Source organism: Pseudochaenichthys georgianus, chromosome 17 (genome assembly GCF_902827115.2).
Source record: "Pseudochaenichthys georgianus chromosome 17, fPseGeo1.2, whole genome shotgun sequence".
In the NCBI taxonomy this organism is placed as follows: Eukaryota; Metazoa; Chordata; class Actinopteri; order Perciformes; family Channichthyidae; genus Pseudochaenichthys; species Pseudochaenichthys georgianus.
Genome location: NC_047519.1, coordinates 26,714,113 through 26,734,682, shown reverse-complemented (window position 1 = coordinate 26,734,682; position 20,570 = coordinate 26,714,113). Strand labels below are relative to the sequence as shown.

The following is a 20,570-nucleotide window of genomic DNA, read 5'->3' as shown; positions in this document are numbered from 1 at the left end:
CCATGATAAGCATGCAGCAGATGGTGCCCACAGAGAGAGAGAGTGAGGGAGACCACACACATTAAAAGCCTCCCTGCGGAGTCATCTAGCCTTCTGGGCTCTGGGCTCGTTTGGCCTTGCCTGGTCAAGCACAGCCCTGGCTAGCCTTTTCTGGTCACCGCGTGCCAATGGCCCGAGTCTGAGAATACTTAGGTTAAAGTATAAAGACGGCCAAACCAGCCAGCCATGACCTGCTGTGTCCAATGAGAACTCATTGTTTTCAGTCTGTTGTTGACAAATGATGCAAAGCTTTGATAAAACTTCTCATGTCTCATCTTGCCAACACCAGCCCCTCCGAACAACCCTAAACGCTGTCCTCTCCTCTCTTATCTTCCACCTCTTCCTGCTACTGCTCCCTCTTTAGTTTACCCACAGGTGTGTTACTGTACTTTTATGATGGCATTGTACCTCTGCAGCTGCTGCAGCCGCTGGTCTGCCGGCAGGAAGTTGTGTTTGAGGTTGAGGTGGGTGAGGTCGTGGCTGTAGAAGAGGTTGGGAGGAAGCTGCTCCAGGCTGCAGCAGGACAGATCTACGGAGTTAATCCTCTGGGACACCATCTATATGGGCGGGGGGGAAGCGAGAGGTCACAGAGTGAATGAGAAATATGCAGTTAAACAGGATCATCACGACCACAAGACTTAACTGGTTTACTGTGGATGTGTGTGGGCTGCTGCTAAGTGGGCAAATGTCATTCAATGGCCAATCTTTTTAAGAAGTAGAGGGAAAGTCTGACAGGTTAGTGACCTGACATCAGACATTACATCATCCTGTAATCTAGTTAACTGCAGGTGTGTAGAGCAGTTAGCCTACGATTTGTTAGTCAAATCTTTGGGATAACACAAGCTAATCAAAAAGGAAATGAAGGCACCACCTGATCTTAAAAGAGAACATCTACACCCTGTGAATTTGAGCTTTTCAGAAAGGAGTTCGCTGGAGGCTCAGCAGTTGTCACTGAGGCACGTGCTAATTCTACCTCTATTCTGAATGGCCCGCTGGGTGCTGGTGACACGCATGTCCCTGTTCATATTTCGAGAAGAGCTGTTTTGGCTGTGGCCTACTTGAGTTCAAATAAAAGAAAGAAGAGAGCCATGTGTGAGTGCACTTAGAGACACTTGCTTTTACCACCGATCGGACAGACATGTGCAGCTCTTTGAATCTCACTCAGCTCATACAGGCAGTGAAATTGTGGTGGGTGCCATATTTTCATACTTTTGCACTTGCAGTCACGCATGTTCTGATATGCAATGCAGCTGACCCGTAAGTAGGGCCTGAGAGCATACGCTGATATTTTCCTTTTTTCCCCTTACAACTCTCGTGCACATCCTCACAGTACCTTGGCAGCGTGTCTGTGCCAGCGCAGGTGCTCCGTGAAGCTGTCAAAGCTGACGTAGTAGGTTTGACTCTGAGGCCCTGCCGAGCTGAAGGCCAAACAGTGATTGTGCTTCTTCACCTCCTCCACCTGTCCACAGAACACACACAGGAGTGACATTAGAGTCTGAAATCTGACATCTCGGACCCCATATGAATACAGAACGATGCAATTAAGTTTAGAGTCACACAGTCACATAAATCAGAGAGGAAATGCTGACACATGGATGCCTTAATAGATTCATTCTTATTTGAAAACAGCTTCTGTAGGAGGAAATACGATGCTTAATGGCTGCAGGGTAAACATGCAGTCAAGCAGAAGCACACATAACAATCTAATGCATAAGGCATGGGTGATCATTTTATATATATAGAGTATGTGCGTGATATACTGTAAGCACGAATACATCTGTGGGAAATTGTTTTTAGACACGCAGAGTCTCACTCACACATGGATTCTGTGAATGAATGGATCTGTGTTTGAATACTGGCACACATACAAACTATCTCACCACACATGCAGCGGCAGGTGAATGGGAGAATACTAGACTAGAGGTTACGTGTGGTGTGTGAAATGTTTAAAAACTGGGTGTGGCAGAGTGTCCTTTGTGTAAGGCGGGCCTAATTGTGTGGCCTTGGAGATAAACAGATCCATAAAGCTTTAAACAGATAAGGTATTTTTTCTTCCAAATGGTAGAGAGAAATAAGGATACTTGAATCCATTACACTGAACATTATGGCATTATGACTCCAGATTAGAATTACACAAACACATCCGTGTAAAATACTGAAACATTTTGACTTTGTAGAAACTCTTTGGAGCATTAATGTATGTCAAGGACAACAAGTTGGTATTTAATCAGGTCACTATCTTGTGATATGACATTATGAGTTTATGATCCAAAACATGATGACATTACATCATTGTAAAGAACCATGGGGACAAAGAAACACTATGTGATGCCAGTTGTACACCGTTGTGGTGTGATGAAGACATACTTTTCCTCCAATGAGCGGCAGGATGTGCATCTTCCCCGTCTGGCTCTCCTTGACGGAGGACACGATGAGGCAGGTGCCACAGAGGATGACCTGCCGTCTGGTCCAGCGGTTGACCGGTAGCTGGAGCTTCCCTTTCCGAACGTTGTATGTCCCCGACAGCTGCACACGCTCCGAGTTCTCAATGCTTGAGGGCTTCCCTAGAACAAAGAAAAATGTATAAGAATTAGCACTGTAGACTAACATGTGTCAGTACATTGTTTTGTTATTGTTCCAGGTAAATACCTGACTGTGTGACTAAGCTCCATACTATGGGAGACCGGGCCTTCTGCTCGGCTGCTCCCAGTCTGTGGAATGCTCTCCCCGACCAAATGAGCACCACAGACCGTGGAGGCTTTTAAAAAAGGCCTCAAAACCCATCTCTTCAAAAGAGCCTTTGCCTAGACCTTTTTATCACCCTTTTATTTATTTTTTATTGCTTTTTATTAATTCCACCATGTTGTGTAATGTTTATTTATACTGTTCATACTCACTACTTGTAGCACTTCGGGATTTGAAATCAAATATGAAGTGCTTTATAAATGGAACCCATTATTATTATTAAATAATGAGCGTACCACGAGTTAATAAAAGTATACTGCTTCTTTTGCCAGGCCAGGCTGAGACTTAGACACAATGGCGCTTGGAGCTTAATGATAATATCAGCAGGGTAAAAAAACAATGACCTGCCGATGTTTAGCAGGTATAATGTTTATCAACATTTGGGTAATATTACTCAACATAAAGTATAGGAATGTAATCTGTTTTAAAAGGTACTGCATTGGACAAATTACACTTTTGAGCTATATACACAGTTTCCAATCAATCTAATAGTTGTTGTATTGTATTGGTTTTATATTACAAGGCACAATACAAGTAATGCGGTAGCTAGCCCCTAAATAAAGCAACCAAATGACAAACAATGCTGAGTTGACATAAGATCTAAATACATTCAGCGCAACTGCTCCAAATGTCCTACTTTGCATTTGGACTGAAATATTCTCGATTTGAATTCAGCGTAGCTCTACATTAATATACTTAAATTCCACAGCAGCAGGTGCACCTCTTTAAATTATTCTTTTACAATGACTGATCTTCCTTTATTCAGTTTTACCCATCTGTCGGCCTTCTTCCTAACCCGTTCTCTCGCTTCACCACCAGCCGGCCAAACCTGACAGTCAGGCTGCATGTCAGCAAGGCTGTGTTATCGTTCTGTCCAAACATCCACCTGCTTTCTGTCTACCTCCACCTCCGCAAAAAACGTCCCTGGGCTGTTATGGGCAGTCCTCCCCCCCGCCATTTATTTTTCTATCCGGCTGCCTGACTTTCGGTTTCTCAATTCTATCAAATGTTTTGTGTTCGTCTGCATGTTTCACCTCAATGTGTTGCCCAATTCAGCCAAGAGATTCATGCCGTGGTTTACCAAGTTATCTTTTCCAAGCGACAGATGGCATAGAAAATGTCTTACATACTGTTGCCTTTGGTAAAGTAGCTGCATCCATCCTGCACTGAGTGTCACACGTTTCACATCACCAAACACATGAACTGAACTGACGCAAGGGGGTTGTGGAGGTGAATAAGAGGGAGGAAGAAAGAGTAAGAAGGGTACAGCAAGTGTGAACCTACACACTCTCTCTTGGCTTTTCAATCATTTAGGTCTTCCACATGCCGGCGGTGAAGGCTAGCGCAGTAGAGTGGGCTACTTCACGCTGCTCCCGTCCAACACTCAGCAGAGTTAAATAACATCCTGACCAGAGCTCTACATATTTTATTCTTAAGATTTTCAATAACATATACAGCACACAGCTATCCATCGCAGCGTCTGAGTCCTGACCTTTGCTCTTGGCTACAAGCTAATCTTGTGTTCACAGCAGAATCATTTGCCTAGCTTGCAAAAGGATATTTGCTTTTAATTAAATGCCGAGTGTGTAACATAACACTGTTGTTCAATGTTGATCAGGAGTCATGTTTGATGTGTGCTGTATTGATATGCGTAAATAGCAGGACTGTAATACATAACTACAGCGCATGCAGAGGAGCACAAGCCTCAGAAAAAACATTCAACGTGCAGCCGCCTTACTACTTACTGGCTAGTACTAATCTTCTGAGGAGAAGTGTGAGAATGCATCGCTGCCAGAAGATTACACAAAGTCACACATGTTATACACACATGTCACATAATACTGCAATCTAGCATTAACAATCCCTGTGGATTGGCCAGACATTGGTTAGGAACAAAGGTACAAATACACTTGTGCTTTAACTGCTATAACATAAGTGGATGGTTCTAGGGGAAAATACATGTGTCTTCTTTGTGAAGGACTTTTTATAGAACTATTTAAAAAGGCAGTGACAATTTAAATATGGCCCTATTATAGTAAATGTAGTTCTGCCTGGCACAAAGCTGTGAAGCTATCTATAATAACCTGTATATCACAATTTAAGTAGCATAACCTGTTTTTAATCATTTCTCTCTGTGCTCTGGCAGTCTGCCTTGGCTTAACAGCAGTAAAAACAAAGCTGGCAATCCTTATCTACAGAGAAATATGGATAAATATGTTTAAATCGTAAAATATTACGATGAGGATATGAAAGACATCTGTATTTTTTCCAATGTCTTTGTTTTGTATACTGTATTTAAAGATACATGAGCAAAACACAGCTGAAATTCCATTTAGCATTATATTATAAGCAAAATTCACCCAAATATGAATATAATACAATAATATCTATTTTAAATATGATACATTTGAAATCAAAAGGATAAAGTCAATTCCTGCCACTCGATTCCTTCACAATTTGTCCAAGCTTCCCCCCTAAATATAAGAGGTGTCCATTCTCATTTTAACTTTCAAATCAGTGGTTTAGATAAGTGAGTTAAACTGGGGACTGACCTGTCCCTCACGAGGTGTCATGGGGAGGGGAAAGATAAGAAAATAAAGATTAAGGAGGAAGCTTGGTATCATTTTTGAAAGAAAGAGTTCTACCGGCATGTGTTTAAAAAACATGACTGACTATATATAAATATATATAATGAATACATTGTTTTTATTACGAGGCAATCTAACTTTACTTGAATAATAAGACTTCTATTTAATATGTTCTTGAATTGAGTACATTAACAGCATATCTTATTTAAACCTAACCTTGCTAACAGACAGACAAACTGACTGGTTTCTCTGAGCAGACTGGTTACCCCGTTACAACTTCACTGGCTGGCAGAGGTAACCAGCAGGCCCATCATTTTTGGAAGGGGGTATGTGTTTCACTATACAAATTATTCACGAGCTTTTAGCCTCAATATGTCACATGGGCAAATTCCTACTATTTTTAGGCCCTTTGTTGGAACGTGCGCTCTCCCACACTAGTATATGCACACCCACACTACTCCCCTTCCCACTCTTCCCCTCAATGACATTCACACACACACTAACACAGTGACAGTGATTAACCATCTCCATATGTGCATCCATATAACATCCCCCCCCCCCCCCCCACACCGAAATGTTGATGGACCAATATCAGCAAGATATATTGTAGCGATATACAAATACAGACAGGATAAGTGGGATGCTTGTGATAAAAGAAGTTTGAAAGATTCTCCTATACGGATGATGCCGTTTACAACCGTATCAAACAGACGTGGGATGACTGGATGGAGGAAAACGCTTCAGTCTGACCATGGGAATGCACAGTGGAGGAAGCAGGGAGATGGGTGTGACGCCCACGTGAGCATCCTGTTTACAGGGGTGCGCCAGAGTGAGGCAGGATCTCTCCGTAACCCTCCAGCAGAAGGAAGGAAATCATAAGAGACAGTTACTTTATTACAAATGTATGAACCATAGGCCACCTACACTAGAAATATTCTGAGCAGGGATGACCTTAGTCACCATGGTCATCCCATAATCTACGGGGGAAGCATGAGTTTTAATATAATAGACCGGCCCTGCAAGGTGGGTGTGTGCAGAAGTCGTTCTATTCCTAGACATACTGTATGTGCGTGCAGGAGTACAGTGTGTGTGTGTGTGTGTGTGTGTGTGTGTGTGTGTGTGTGTGTGTGTGTGTGTGTGTGTGTGTGTGTGTGTGTGTGTGTGTGTGTGTGTGTGTGTGTGTGTGTGTGTGTGTGTGTGTGTGTGTGTGTGTGTGTGTGTGTGTGTGTTGCTTACTGGAGATGGCTTCCTTCCTTTTTCCTTCCAAGCTCAGGAAAAGAGTGTTTCCCCTCCACACTAGGCTTAAATACCCATGTGTGCGCACCCCTACTGCTACAACACACACAATCAGGCTGCGGTCACTCAGATAAAACCTCAACTTAATCCAAGATATTAAAGCTTTTAAACTCTGTAAAAGGTTTGTTCACACAAGTATATATTATAATACGTAAACATCCTTCGCTTGAATACACTTGACTTCCACGGTGTGTATTATGAATCAATTCACTTTATCTACTATACAGTATAATCCACTCAGTGACAATACAGCTATCCAGGGAGTCCTTGCGATGTATATTAAAAACAAACAACAGTAGAGCAACTTGTAACTGAGAATACTGGCCGATGTGAAAATCATGGTACTGAAATATACCCTTGATGCGTTCGATCCGAATGCAGAAAATCCAGAAAAATACATTGTGTTGCCTTTAAACATACAATCTTATAACCTTAGAGCAAGTGTTGTAGCAAGTGTGTCTTTTTATTGTGTAATCTTTGCAAAAGTCAGATTCACATAAAAGGAAACAACTGTTGCTTTAGGTCAGTATTAAGAGCTCTTGTTTCCAAGACCAGGCTATAAAGCTCCCTCCAGCTTCCCTGCTATCCATCATCACTGTTGCTGGTGATCAGTACCAGGCCAACCTCTCTCCATCACTCTCCCAATTTAACAGATCACTATTTTCTTCTGGCCTTGCTCTGTTATAACAAGGACACATCCCTGGTTAATAATCCTGCCCTGCTAAATGCAACCTGCCATCGGCACACCTCTACTACAGGACTGGGCATGCCGTACCGCAGGGCATCGATGACCCACATAAGTCACAGTGGAGCACGAGCATTGCGTAGAAACACACTTTCTTATTCTATAGGCAGTGACAGATGTTATGTACCGGATGGAAAGACTCTAGGACTTATAAATGCTTCTATATTGGGCGCTTATATCTACAGGATACGCTTTTTTCCTCCCAACCTCAGGATCTCATTCGAGAATTACCATTTGGACGCATTTGTAAGAACTTGATAGGAGACACTATCAGACAAACATCAACAATTAATGCTTCGTGTTGGAGCTATTATCAAATAAAAAGCAAACTACGGTTGAGGACAATTAGTTAAGAAGGGATATAGAAAGAGATGCGGTGCCAGCTGTTACTCTGTGACACAAATAGCTACACTGTCCTTCTGTTACAAAACACACACACATGCACACACACAATGTCCACAAAATGTTGATTAAAATTGTGTTTACAGGAAAGGGAAGAAAGAAGAATTTCTATATCTGAGCAGCTATGTCTCTTGGCCAAAAGCGCTGCACTCTTTTCTCCATCTCTGCCCCCACTCTCTCATTCTCGCCGATTACTCAGATCCGAAGTGACAGGCCGTGTTAAGCCAACTGGCCGCTCAGACAGCAGTTGACGAGTCTTGCTGGAAGGTGGCAAAGGCCGTTGTGGGTGATAGACTGTGCCCTACATCTGTCTGCACATTACACTCTACCTCTCTGCAGTTTTCACAACAATGAGCATGAACTGTGAATGTGCACACACTAAATACAGATTTTCTGGAAGGTCCTAAAGTGTAAGAGTTTCTAAATAGAGAAAACCTTAATGCCAATGTCCACTGCATGAGTCAGCTCCAATCAACCCAACACATTTTGGAACCAGGTGCTTCAATACATGTTAGTATCAACTACAGATAGTACCATGTCAATGTGGCAGAATTGTAAGGAAAACCCCGAATAAGAAATGTGTCTATAACACATACAGAATTGTGACTAGGGCTGCACGATTTTGGGGAAAAAAAATCTAATTGCGATTTTTCTGACAAATATTGCGATTGCGATTTGCGCTATTTATTTTTAAGCGACCCAACGGAAGTTTATTGTAAAATGCGGCCATAACTCCGGCTAGGAAGGTCGTATCAACATACTCCCATCTCTAGCACCCCCGCAGCCCGAGCTACGAGTGAAAGAACTAAACTTACATGAAACTTCCGTTGGGTTGCTTTAAAGTCAAGCTTCAGTTAAAGATTCACCCTTTTAGATGTAGAACATGTGATGGAGCATTACTAACCTGACTCAGATGCTTTGTTTCACCAAACCATAAAGCTCCATTGGAAGCCATTTGGAAAGGGCAGGCACTTTCAAAAGCACTTGGCAGGTGATTGGATCAATCTGTCTATCACGGGCCACTTCTGATTGATTAACAATGGCTGGTACATGTGGACCACAGCACTTCTGATTGGTGTGGATGACTGACACACAAGAAGAAGAAAAAAAAAGTTAAAAAAAAAAAAAGTTAAAAAAAATCCTAGGCTTTGTGATTTAATAATCACATCATCTCGAATCGCGATTTCGATTTAAAATCGATTAATCGTTCAGCCCTAATTGTGACCGCTATTTACCTTAGCTTTTTAAACATTGCACCTCTGTACTGAATGTCATGGTCCAAAGAAAGAACAAGGTGTCACGTACTATCCACAACTTTTGCCAAAGGATCGAAATCCAAAAGAGTATTGGTTCCATTGAACTTTAATCAGGGCAAGCCTTGCCGTACCATGCAGTGGAAATGTGGCTTTAGTGGCGCTTCGTAATCATTAAAACTTCCTCTTTAAAGGTTCCCAGATGTTGTCACACAAATGGGTCCATGGTGGAAAAGGGGCTGCCTCTTCTGGGACTCAGAAGGTGTTGATGTGTGAAATGTGTCAAGCTGTCCCTTGCGTGAAAGTGATACAAATATGTGTTTGCATGGGAAATAGATGGGATGTCACGCATTATCACCGTGTGGCCAATCGGTGTGCTCTGACTTTGAACCGTGATCAACATTTCTCGTGATCAGTTTCTCACTTTTTCAAAAACCCAGATGAAGCATCTTGTTGAATGCTCTAAAAATGTTGACTGCCAAGGAGGCTCAGAGTCAGACTGTTGCCAACTGGGGCTGAAACTATAAGATCTACACTTTGACTTTACAGTACAGCAGTCAACACTAAAACCATGATAAAGAACTGTTAACTCTGCAGTATCAGCGCCATGCGCCGTTGATTAGCTAGATGAGCATTTCATCAATCATCCATGCTGCAATTGCTTTGAGTTTCTCTTCAGTTAATCAAAAAACATACATCATTATATTGTTATGCATTTCAGATGGGTGACGCCCCATTTTTATAGTGTATAAATTGTAGATTTTAAATTATCTGGAGAGAACTTAAACAATATCTATCAATAATTCAGGATAAGGGCTGCCTTGTGTTTGTGGATTTGTTTTTTTTGGTTCTCCAGAGTGCTGAAAAGTGCTTCCAATCCCTCTAGGAAAAGCTGAGTGGCGCTTTGTCTATTGTAAGACACTGCACATCTTTTAGCTTAAACAGCTCAGTCGAGGTGATGTTTCTTCTTCTTCTCTTCTGCCTCTGTCTCTGTCTGCACTACTCTCAGATGGTGATGTAGCATTAAGGATCAGGGCCAGAGACACTGAGGGAAGGGGGAGGGGGGGGCTCAGGGAAAGTATGTTGACCATGAGATGTCCCTCCAGCCCTGGAGAGAGGATGGAGTGGATAATTTGATGGATGCCCTCAAATTCTGATACCTCATGTCGTCAGGAAGGACACAAGAAGACAGAAACACGCGCACACACAACCACACACACACACACACTGTACAAACCCTCGTCACTCAGTCCAGTGAAACACATCCTGAATCTAAATGAGGTCCCAGCCTGCAATATCTTCCACATCAAACCATTATTACCCTTTGCCCCTGGGGAGAAGAGAGCTAAACAGCTATTTGCTATTAAAGGCAATGCACTTCTCTAGTTATCAGGTCAAGGCAATACCATCCACAGCCTTTAGAGGCACTGTGTGAATGTGTTATAGCAGAGGGATGACCTCAAGGAGGATTTGTAGTATGTTAAAGGTCCCATGTCATGCTTTTCCGGTTATTACCCGTCCCCTTGTGTGTTATGTAGCTGTTTATGCATGTAAATGGTCTGCAGAGTCACAAACCCTCAAAGTACACCCTGTAGCGAGTGAAACTCTAACACAGAAAAGACCCGTCTATGCTGCCCCAGAACGCCTCGTTGGAGATTTTTATTTTTCCATTTTTTTCTTCCCGAGTATAGTGACGTAACCATGCCCAGGTCCAAATGGACCAATGCTTGGAGCTCCTCACACCCACACACACACTTACTCAGCCTGATCTTTTCTCAGCTGCGGCTCTGTGGATCTCCACTCACAGTTTGCCACACACTCACGTCAGGGTTTCCGCTAGGATTTTTTCTCGCCGGTCAAATGTCCGGGCAGAATTTATTTTACCGGACTAATTTGAAACTTACCGGTCATATTTCAATAATAATAATAATAATAGTTGTGTAGCAGAGTTTCCGTTAGCAGGTAATTACCGGACTATGAGCAGATATGCTTCAGTTTAAAACTCAGTTCATGGGGCTCATTTTTATATTGCTTCAGTTTATAATCGTAACAGATCGAAAAATTCAGATTCATTTTTCAATAAATGCTTCCACAAACAACAAACAACATAATTATTACATTCAAACAAACTACTTGTAGTAGATAACGTACATTATTCAGAAGTTTACATCAACTTTGAATAATAACACGGGAGAAACGGAGCCTCTCTTTTCCCCTCTCCCTCCCTCTCTCTCTCTCCTGACAGCACTTCAGTTTCTCATGCAGCTCCTGCAGCCCGCTAAACAGAGGGCGGGGCTTCAGGTGCTCATGCAGAGCTGCGTGTCTCGGTCAGACTCAGCAGCTGATCTGATCTCTCTCTCGCGTCCGGTTACACTTCACTCGCGTTTATGTCCATATCGATCAGATCCAGCTCTCCTGATCGGCCTTTATAGAGAGCACCGATCAAACTATTAAGAGTGAATATCGGCCGATAATGACCGGCGGCCGATCGATCGGAGCCTCCCTAATTATTACCAGACATGTTGACCGTCAGGTTTTGAATTTACTGGTTTTTTATAAATTTTACCAGCTAAAAACCGGTAATTACCGGCTAACGGAAACCCTGACTCACGTGTGTGTGCTCAGGCTGAGTTCCGCGGTGTCTCGCAGACCCCACGCAGCAACCAGGAAACGACACCAGTAATCCAGCTCACACTGTCCGCTCCTCGAGCGGAGCAGCGAGCCCCGCCAACACGGCACCCAGACCCCACGCAGCATTCTCATCTGTCTGTCATTACTGGTGTCATTTTCTGGTTGCTATCAAATGCCATTGTAACACAAACACACATCAGAGCACAGTGGGCTCATAGGGAGGAGGGGGGGAGCTCCAACAATGTGTGTAGGACAGAGTGAATACACATACTATACAGAGATGCTGTATGAGAAACCCAATGTGATTTTGGAACATTGAACAATGTAAATCTATTCTAGTAGACCTCAACAATGGAATTATGATCAGTAGAAATGGCCATGATATGGGACCTTTAAGTAATGCCAAGTTATCTTTAACTATAATTTGACCTACTTGCACACTGCATTGTTCTCCATTGTTTTCTCCATCATGACTTCATACACAGGGCATTTCCTATCTGCTCATAGCAGGTCATGTTACCTAATGCAAATCTGTGTTTATGGGCTGCAGCAGAAACGGATGCAAATGATGTGTAAATATGCAATCATAACTCATTCACCCGACAGCTGGAACGAGGAACTACAATGAGAAAGGCCTCGCAAGAGGTTGATAAATCATATTGTGCAGCTATGGCATTCTAAATAAATTACTTCTATACCCTTAAGTAAAAATAAACAACCGCATTTCCATCAGCTGCACCGTCCTTCACACCACCAGCTGCACTGTGAATGTTTTTCATCTTGTTAATTCAATCACTATCCACTAAAAATAGACCCAGGTGCAGCAGACAGAGATAATTGTGTTCGAGATGCTTAGGACCACAGGTGTAGGCATTCATATTTGAAAAGAAAGAGATTTTCCCCAGTGATTCCCTCTGTCAGTGGTGGTTGGATGCTGACATAGATGTGTGCTTCCTCTCTAAACCCCCCCCTCTTCCCAGCTGTACTCCTGGAGCTGTTATGTAATGAGTGTGGGTTACGAAACCTACATAGGAAAACACGAGCCCCCTGATCAGCTAGCACAGAGCGCACACACTCACTCACACACACACATAAGAGCACATAAAAGGTTTCACCGCCTTGTTTGTGTGTAAGCGAGTGACTGTCGTCGTCGTCATCGTAGTGGACTAAAGTGTCCGTGTATTTGCTCATGCATACAATGTGTTTATATCTACTACACATTAAATGAATGCATGGGTGTATGAGGCTGTAAAAGTGTTCAGAGCTCCCAAATAAATGATTTAGTATGGTTGTGGGTGAGCGTGTAAAATACATTAACAAAGAACATAACGAGAATAATAAGGGTACATATTTGCATGTTGCAGTAGAAGTGTGAATACTTGGAGCTATGTTGGTGTAGAAAGAACCATGTAAAGAGAAAGGAATAACGGCGATGGCTAATATGGAGGAGAGTAAAAATATAAAGGAAGATAAAAACACGGACTAACAGGGCAAAATAAATTGGCTACAGGTAGGGATGTCCCGATTACCTTTTTTTTGCTCCCGATCCGATTCCGATCATTTGATTTTGACAATCTGCCGATACCGATTTTTCCCGATCCGATCTTTATGCAATGCATTAAGAGAAAACAAATGTAACAGATAACGGCTGGTCATCCAACGCGATGAATTCAGCTATCTTGGCTGTTATTGTGTTGGCCTTTTCACTGTTCTGGGGCAGTTTCTCTTTCCTTTTAAAAGTCTCTGAAAGTGTTGGTTGTTTCAGTGCCGTTACCTGAGTGGCCGCTGTGTACTCGCCGTGTTGTTGTTGGTTTCTCAGGTAGCGTATTAGATTGGTCGTGTTGAACGTAGCTCTGTTCTTTCCACCACGCGGAACCTCTGCCTTGCAAACATTGCATCTGGCTGTTACATTAACATTGTAACATTAAATTTAAAAAATATATTTTATAAAAAAAAATAAATAAAAAAAATCCCGATTCCGATTTTTTTCTCCCGATCCCCGATTTTTTGAAGATCACGTGATCGGCTCCGATCCCCGATCACGTGATCGGATCGGGACATCTCTAGCTACAGGCATATCCTGTCACATCCGGCAGAAAATGTCAGGAGAGTTAAGAGCTGAAGGCGAGGTTAGCTATTCTCAGTCAACTAGTGTCAATATTAAGGATGCCACAAACCAGGCAACCACACACTACATCCTCCTATGCTCACACAATTACATTTGTATTAGCTTTCATGAACATTATTAGGATAAACACAGCTAAACTGGGTCATCTAATTGTTGCCACTTATAGTTATCCTTTATGATAATATATGTATGTGTGTACAACTCGACAAGTACAATAGATCAAAGATCAACCAAGTCAGAAAACCAGTCAGAAAACTATAATGGGTGATTTCTGACTGTTTTAGTATTATGGTCTGGTCTTTTGAAAAATAATTGACGGGTTGGTTAAAAATAATAGCTTCATTGATTTATGAACAAAGCAGTTCTTCAATATATTTTAAATGGGACTTCTTCTCTGTTAAGGGTTATCAGCATTATGACGAGTAACACCTTGAATCTGAACTGAAATAATTATAACTTGAGAATATTTGTGCCTCTCAGACAGTTTTTTTCTCCGTCGGACTATTTTTAGCGATCATCCCTCTATTCGCAAATCTCAGAAAATAACTTGCAGAGTAAAATATCCCAACAGATAGAAATCAAGGCAAAAAGTACCAAGAAAAGACTGAAAATATGCCCGAATTATTCTTTAAAAAGCAAAGACCCATACAGTACCTATAGTGGCAGATTGCTTTAGAAAAAAGTAAAATAATTTTTAAAGTTCGGTTGGATGCTAGTCAATCGGAAGCTATTGATACCTGTTTATGTGGATAATTATGTAAATGATGCTGTATGATGTCCTTTTGTTGTTCTATTTATGTTTTTATGTTTCATGTGGAACTACTTGATCAGGTCTCCCTTGAAAAAGAGATCAATGATCTCAATGGGATTTATCTGTATAAATAAAAGGTTTGAAATGAAATGAAAAGTGTTTCTTTATCAGCAGACATTTAACAAGAAATATATATCCTTTATTTAACCAGGTAAAAACATCATTGAGATTAAAATCTCTTTTTCAAGAGCGACCCGGCCAAGAGGGCAGCATGAACAATGTTACAACAAATGAACACAAAACACAGGCAGACGAAAACAGCGGTCGTAAGAAAGAGCTATAAGGTCTTTTTACCGAGGACATAAACAAGTAGGATGTCTGACAATACCTTGCATCACACAGTGCCAGGAAAATTATGATAATGCTTATCGTTTTTTCTAAGGTTAACTACAGAGAAAATACTTTGATGTCTCTCTCACTTCCAGCGAGCGCCTAATATCTTTCCAGCAAAAGGTCAAATGTATTCTCTGTCAAACCCTTCAAGTGTTTATGTAACGCTGTTCCATGTAGAGTGAGCTCAAGTGCATGACAAACGTGTTCATCAGTGTGGAAGAGGATGGCTATTCCATGTTGGGAAATAATGAATAACCAGCAGGTCATGAATGCGTGAGAAACAAATGGAAGGCTGTGCTTTCACAAATACAGCAAGCCTCCACACGTGTGAACTGAGTTTCTGTTGTGTGATAGTAAACTGGCATGAGAGTCAGGGAGCATTGTGTAATGTGCTTCTTCATTGCAGGCTCACACACACAGTTTTAAATGTGTGTGCATTTCTTAATGTTCCAGAGAGCAAGACTGAACAGAAATTGCGTTTTTCCAACTTATCACCCTCTATTACTCATTCCCTACGGTATATTACGTTCAATATCTCCCGCTGTCAGCCACACCGATTCTTTTCTCCCTACTTTCTCCTGCTTAGATATAAAGTTTGAGTGGTTTTATGTGGCAGTTGTTTAAGAGAATCACCACATCTAGCCAAGCTTACAGATGACCTGACCTCTCTCTCTCCTTACATCTTTTAAAGCATTTTAAGATATATCACTATAGGGCTCATCATGCTTCACTTTTCTTATGTAGGTGCTGCTCTGTATTCGATCATTTTCTCTGACCTTCTCAAAGGGGAAGAGAAGTGAAAAGAGAACTTCAAAAAAAGGACACATCATATAGTACATTATTATTAGAGTCATATTCGGCCCTCCTCTTTGTTCACTGCTTCCTCCCTAGCCTCCAGAATGGCACACCCTTCCCCTAGCTCAGTGGTTCTCAAACTTTTTCTGTCATTCCCCACTTTGAACAGGTGGGCCTTTTCAAGCCCCACCTGTTCCTCATCGCTCCAATCAAATGGTAGGCCAAGCTTAAAATTGTCAAATGTATCGTTCTATAACAGGGTTCTCCAACTTTTTTTAGGATGAGGGTTACTTTAAAAAAATAAAACAAGTCGTGAGCTAATTTTACTCCTCTTTTTTGTTTTTTTGCAGTGTATATATTTAGCACATTTTAACATTATTATATGCTACCTTTAACCGTTGAGTGCTGTTTGGGTCTGTGGGACCCGTTTTCAGTGTTTACTAAAGTAAAATGTATGCAATTTAATTATTTTAACCTGCTTTATTTGGTGGTGGACGTCACATCCTCGAGGGTCCGGGGGCATGCACCCCCAGTAAGATTTTTTTTAAATGTTGAAGTTGAATGCATCAATCTGGTGCACTTTGAGCTAGGGCTGCTCAATTAAATCGTATTTTAATCGCAATTACGATTTTGGCTTGCAACGATTATGAAAACAACATAATCGAAATAAAACGATTTTATTTATTTTTTAAATAGGTTTTTCAGTTGAATTATACTTAAAGTTCAGGGTAATCAACTCTTAAAACATACTTTTCAAATTATTTTCTTCAATAAATTGATGTTTTTCAAAGTAAATGGTTAATCGTTTTTAATAATCGTGATATCAATTATTGACCCAAATGATCGAGATTATGATTTTTGCCATAATCGAGCAGCCCTACTTGAACATGAATTTATGGATACAGCTCTCAACACTCAGATGAAAGGGAGCTGTATACTTTTCAATAATCCAAACATCTTTAGAATATGATCACAACAAATCATTTAAACTTGTTTATTCTTATCTTATGTTACCTAGTTAGCATTCTTTCTTTTTATTTATGCATATTTGACTAATCACTCCCCTTTTAAACTTTTTACTGTCCTATAGTACACATTGGAATGATTTCTTACTTTATTTTGCACAACTTTATTAAATAGATAAAGGTGTGCTCTCTCTCTTGCTCTCTCGCTACACATTGCTTTTCCTCCCGACTGCAACGCTGTTGTGTGTGTCTGTGAGAGCGTTTCACACGTGTGTATGAGAGATTTTTACCAGTGGCGAGCCTGTCTCTGAGGGCCTAAGATATTCTACAAAATAATATTTAAAAACATTAAAACAAATTATATTTGTATTTATATATTTTTTTTAAATATGTTTTTAGTAATATTTGTCAATAGTTTTACCAAAAATAACTTTTTGATGATTTTTTTCAAATCCTTTGAATCTGCCTATTCAGTTTGAATGTGAAGGGTTAAATGAAAGAAGCTCCTCTCTGCGAGTCTGTGAAGACAGGAGCTGATTGGACGTCCAGCTATGAATTCACAGAGGGCCAGCTATAGTAACTGAACGAGAGTAATGTCAAATGACAGTACAATTGACCAATCATTTCTTCCCTCTAAATGGGTGGGCTTTATTATCGCGGACTTTATGACAAGTTCCGCCCGCTGTGAAAAGTTTCTTGTTTCCATAGCAACAACAACTGTCAACAGCGTAAACTCGCCTTCAAAATAAAAGCATGCCAAATTACACTTAAGACATACAACTGCAACGAAAGTAACAAACACAATGCAATATCCTTTTCAATTTCAAAGAACACAAATTGTGTTATCTACAGGTGTTGTTTTGTGTGGTAGAGGGTCGCTTTTCATTGATACGTTTTGCACCCCGGGCGGGACGTTGTTTTGATATTCCACCAGTGTATAAATAATAAATAAATGTGAAAAAAAAATGTGAAAAAAGAAATTTGATTTATTTTTTTTTAAATAATTTATTTTTTTTCGCGACCCACCTATCACATCTCTGCGCCCCACCAGTGGGGCGCGCCCCACACTTTGAGAAACGCTGCCCTAGCTCCACCCACAGACCTCCACATGCCAGCGGTACCTGCAGTGTGTCCTCAGCACAGCCTGTGCCATCACGCTGAAGGATACGCTGTTGACAGATACGGGTCACTGCAGTCCCGGCACAGGGTGCCACACACTCATGAATGATGCAGCACTCACCACTGCTCCCTCACTAACACATGAGAACACATAATCAGGCCTGATCATGCACAACGACAAAAAAGGCGGGCCGCAACTTGTGGTGAAGAAGTCCCATAAGCCAGTAGAGAAGGCAACATTGTGAAATATGATATGCCTGGAGGAGCTTTTAAACAAGGTATGAACAGGGAAATACATCCCCGCTAATGGCTCCATTATACTGAGCCTGACTCATACTTGTTTTCAAGGATCACGAGGCGCTTTCACACCGCAGTACTTTTCCCACAAAGGTTCATCAGAACTTAGTTCATGAGAACTCGTTAGTTCTCATGAACTAAGTACAGATCGCGTTCACACCGGAATAAGTCCCTGAGGGAGGATTAGGCAAATGAAGCCGCTGACGTCACTTCTTCTTCTTCTGCTTTGGGTTTACTGGCAGGCCGCAAACAACTTCACGGTGTATACTGCCGCCCAAAGTTCCCGGCCGGAGGTCCCAGGAGTTGGGGACTGGCTTCAGTAGTAGCTGCTGGGACTCCTAGAACGCCGACACCTCCTCATCTCCATCTCCTTTTGTGTTGCCATACGTTAGTCTCTCTGCGTTTGTGCGCTGGGCTAAAGCTAATGCTAATAATGCTAATGCAAGGATAATAAAATGGCGGCTTCACACAACTTTATTGGAGTTTTACGGGGCGTGGTTTGCATTCCGCCCAACCAATCAGACATAGGAACCTTTTTCTCCCACGAAAGTCCCTGCTCTCTAGCAGGGACTAAAAGGGGAAAAAAGGTTCTCATTAACTAATTTTAGTTCCGGCTCTTTTTGGTGTGAACGCAACATATCGGAACTAAAGTGGGAAAAGTACTGCGGTGTGAACGCGCCTAATGCAACTCAGATTTAGTTGCTTCACAATTTATTGATAACCTGATTTCTAAATTGACAGAAAATAAGTAGAGCTTAATGTGAAGGTATTTATTAAATGAGTGATCTTGTATTCTATTTCTATAAAGATTCTGGGGGGGATTTTTTGCCTTTACAACAGCAAAGGTTAGGAAAGGGGGAGAAAACAAGGAAAACATAACCAACATAAGCCTGTTGACATCACAAGCTCAGAGTTTTGAAAAATGTATTTTAATAACCAAAGAAGACCTTCTTAAACGGTAGAACTACTTCATGTGACAAATTAACTAACCTTGGTTTTGAAGCACTAACTGATCAGACAAAATGAAAGACATCACCTTGGGTCTGGGATATGTTGATTGGCATTTTGCAGTATTTTCTCAAACACACATTATCTCATAAGTCAGGACACTGGTTTGCTCATCAGCAGCATAACTGTGTCACTACAGCCTCCGCATTCTGTCACTCAGCAGCTGCTAATGGCCTGTATACAGCAGCAGCCTGTCTCTACAGCACTCTACACGGCCTTGATAAAGAGCGCAACGCCTTATACTGTATGGAGGGGCTTAAAAGAGAGCGAGCAAGAGATGGAGCGAGGCATTGTCGTGTTAAGCACCAGTACAATAACCCCCTTCCAGGGACAGAGGTTTAGACCCACCTAGCATTCAACCCCCCTTGGAAGTGCATCAGGGGAGGGTGAAATGTGAGAGCCAGGGATGAAGGGAGAGGAGCGATAAAGGAGCAGGCTGACAACACCTCCCTCTGATACCGAGGCTAAAGAGGCGAGATGAGAATGGTAATTGGTAAGCCAGTGAAGGTTTGCGAAAAAAGGTTAGAGCTGAATGTGTGTGCATAGGCGCGTAGACAGTTTATGTGTGTGTGTCTATGTCTGTGTCAGTGATTAATTTGCTTGCAGGGAGTCCCGGCCTGTTTGTCACCCTGGGTTTCCCTGTTCATTTGTACCACTGCATTAATAATGCCTGTCGCTGATAGTAAAAAAACTGGGACATTTTACATTCACTGCACTACTCCATCATTTGGTCTCTCCTCGTCAATCTCAGCGGTCTTTTTAACAAGATCATCGTCATGGTTTAACATAAGAGAGGGAAGAGTCTCAACATTGGTATGGCCGAAAACTTTTTTTCAAAGTCATCAGAATCAAGTACGCTATTAAAGTTTAACTGGCTGGAAAGTAAAAATCATTAACTGAATTACCTTCTGTATTTCAGCAAGTCCCTCCAGCAATACTAATCTTGCTTACATTTCGTTAAGCAAGTCATTTCATTAAAGAATTGAATCTTATTTTTGACCTTTCACAAATTGGGCGCGTGAATGAAGACTTTGCAACATCTTCCCAATCCTAGCCCGAGGCCAGCATCGATGTCCATTATAGAAGGAGGCATATTTAATAAGGTCGAAAAAGAGTAGAACTGAGAGAAGATAGTCAAGAAGATAATCGGGTGTGTTGTTGCAGCACTGGCTAAGAAGTGATGACATGTGCCGAACACTGTGGGAATGATAAATGATGAGAAGCAGCAGGGTCAGATTTGTAAAGGTCAAAGGTAAAAACCATGACACATTGTCACATGTGTCAAATCTTGTTATATGTAGACATTACAATAATTTCCAATGCTATATGTTGACTTATTCACAGAGACACATAGCTGATAATGCAAGTAGGGTTATAAGAGACACAGGAGATTGCGTCTGGAAAAGATTGCATGT

General features: G+C 41.5%; 1 protein-coding gene across 1 annotated transcript in view; it reads right to left on the bottom strand.

Moving 5' to 3' along the window:
- Window positions 1–20,570, bottom strand: part of phlpp1 (PH domain and leucine rich repeat protein phosphatase 1) — a 48,113-nt gene that overhangs the window by 16,241 nt on the left and 11,302 nt on the right. Inside the window, exons 2-4 of the mRNA XM_034104322.1 lie at window positions 2,407–2,603; window positions 1,373–1,498; window positions 448–596 (exon numbers count right to left, since the gene is read on the bottom strand). Of these exons, the coding sequence (XP_033960213.1) occupies window positions 448–596; window positions 1,373–1,498; window positions 2,407–2,603 (472 nt within the window). The remainder of the gene's footprint in view (window positions 1–447; window positions 597–1,372; window positions 1,499–2,406; window positions 2,604–20,570) is intronic.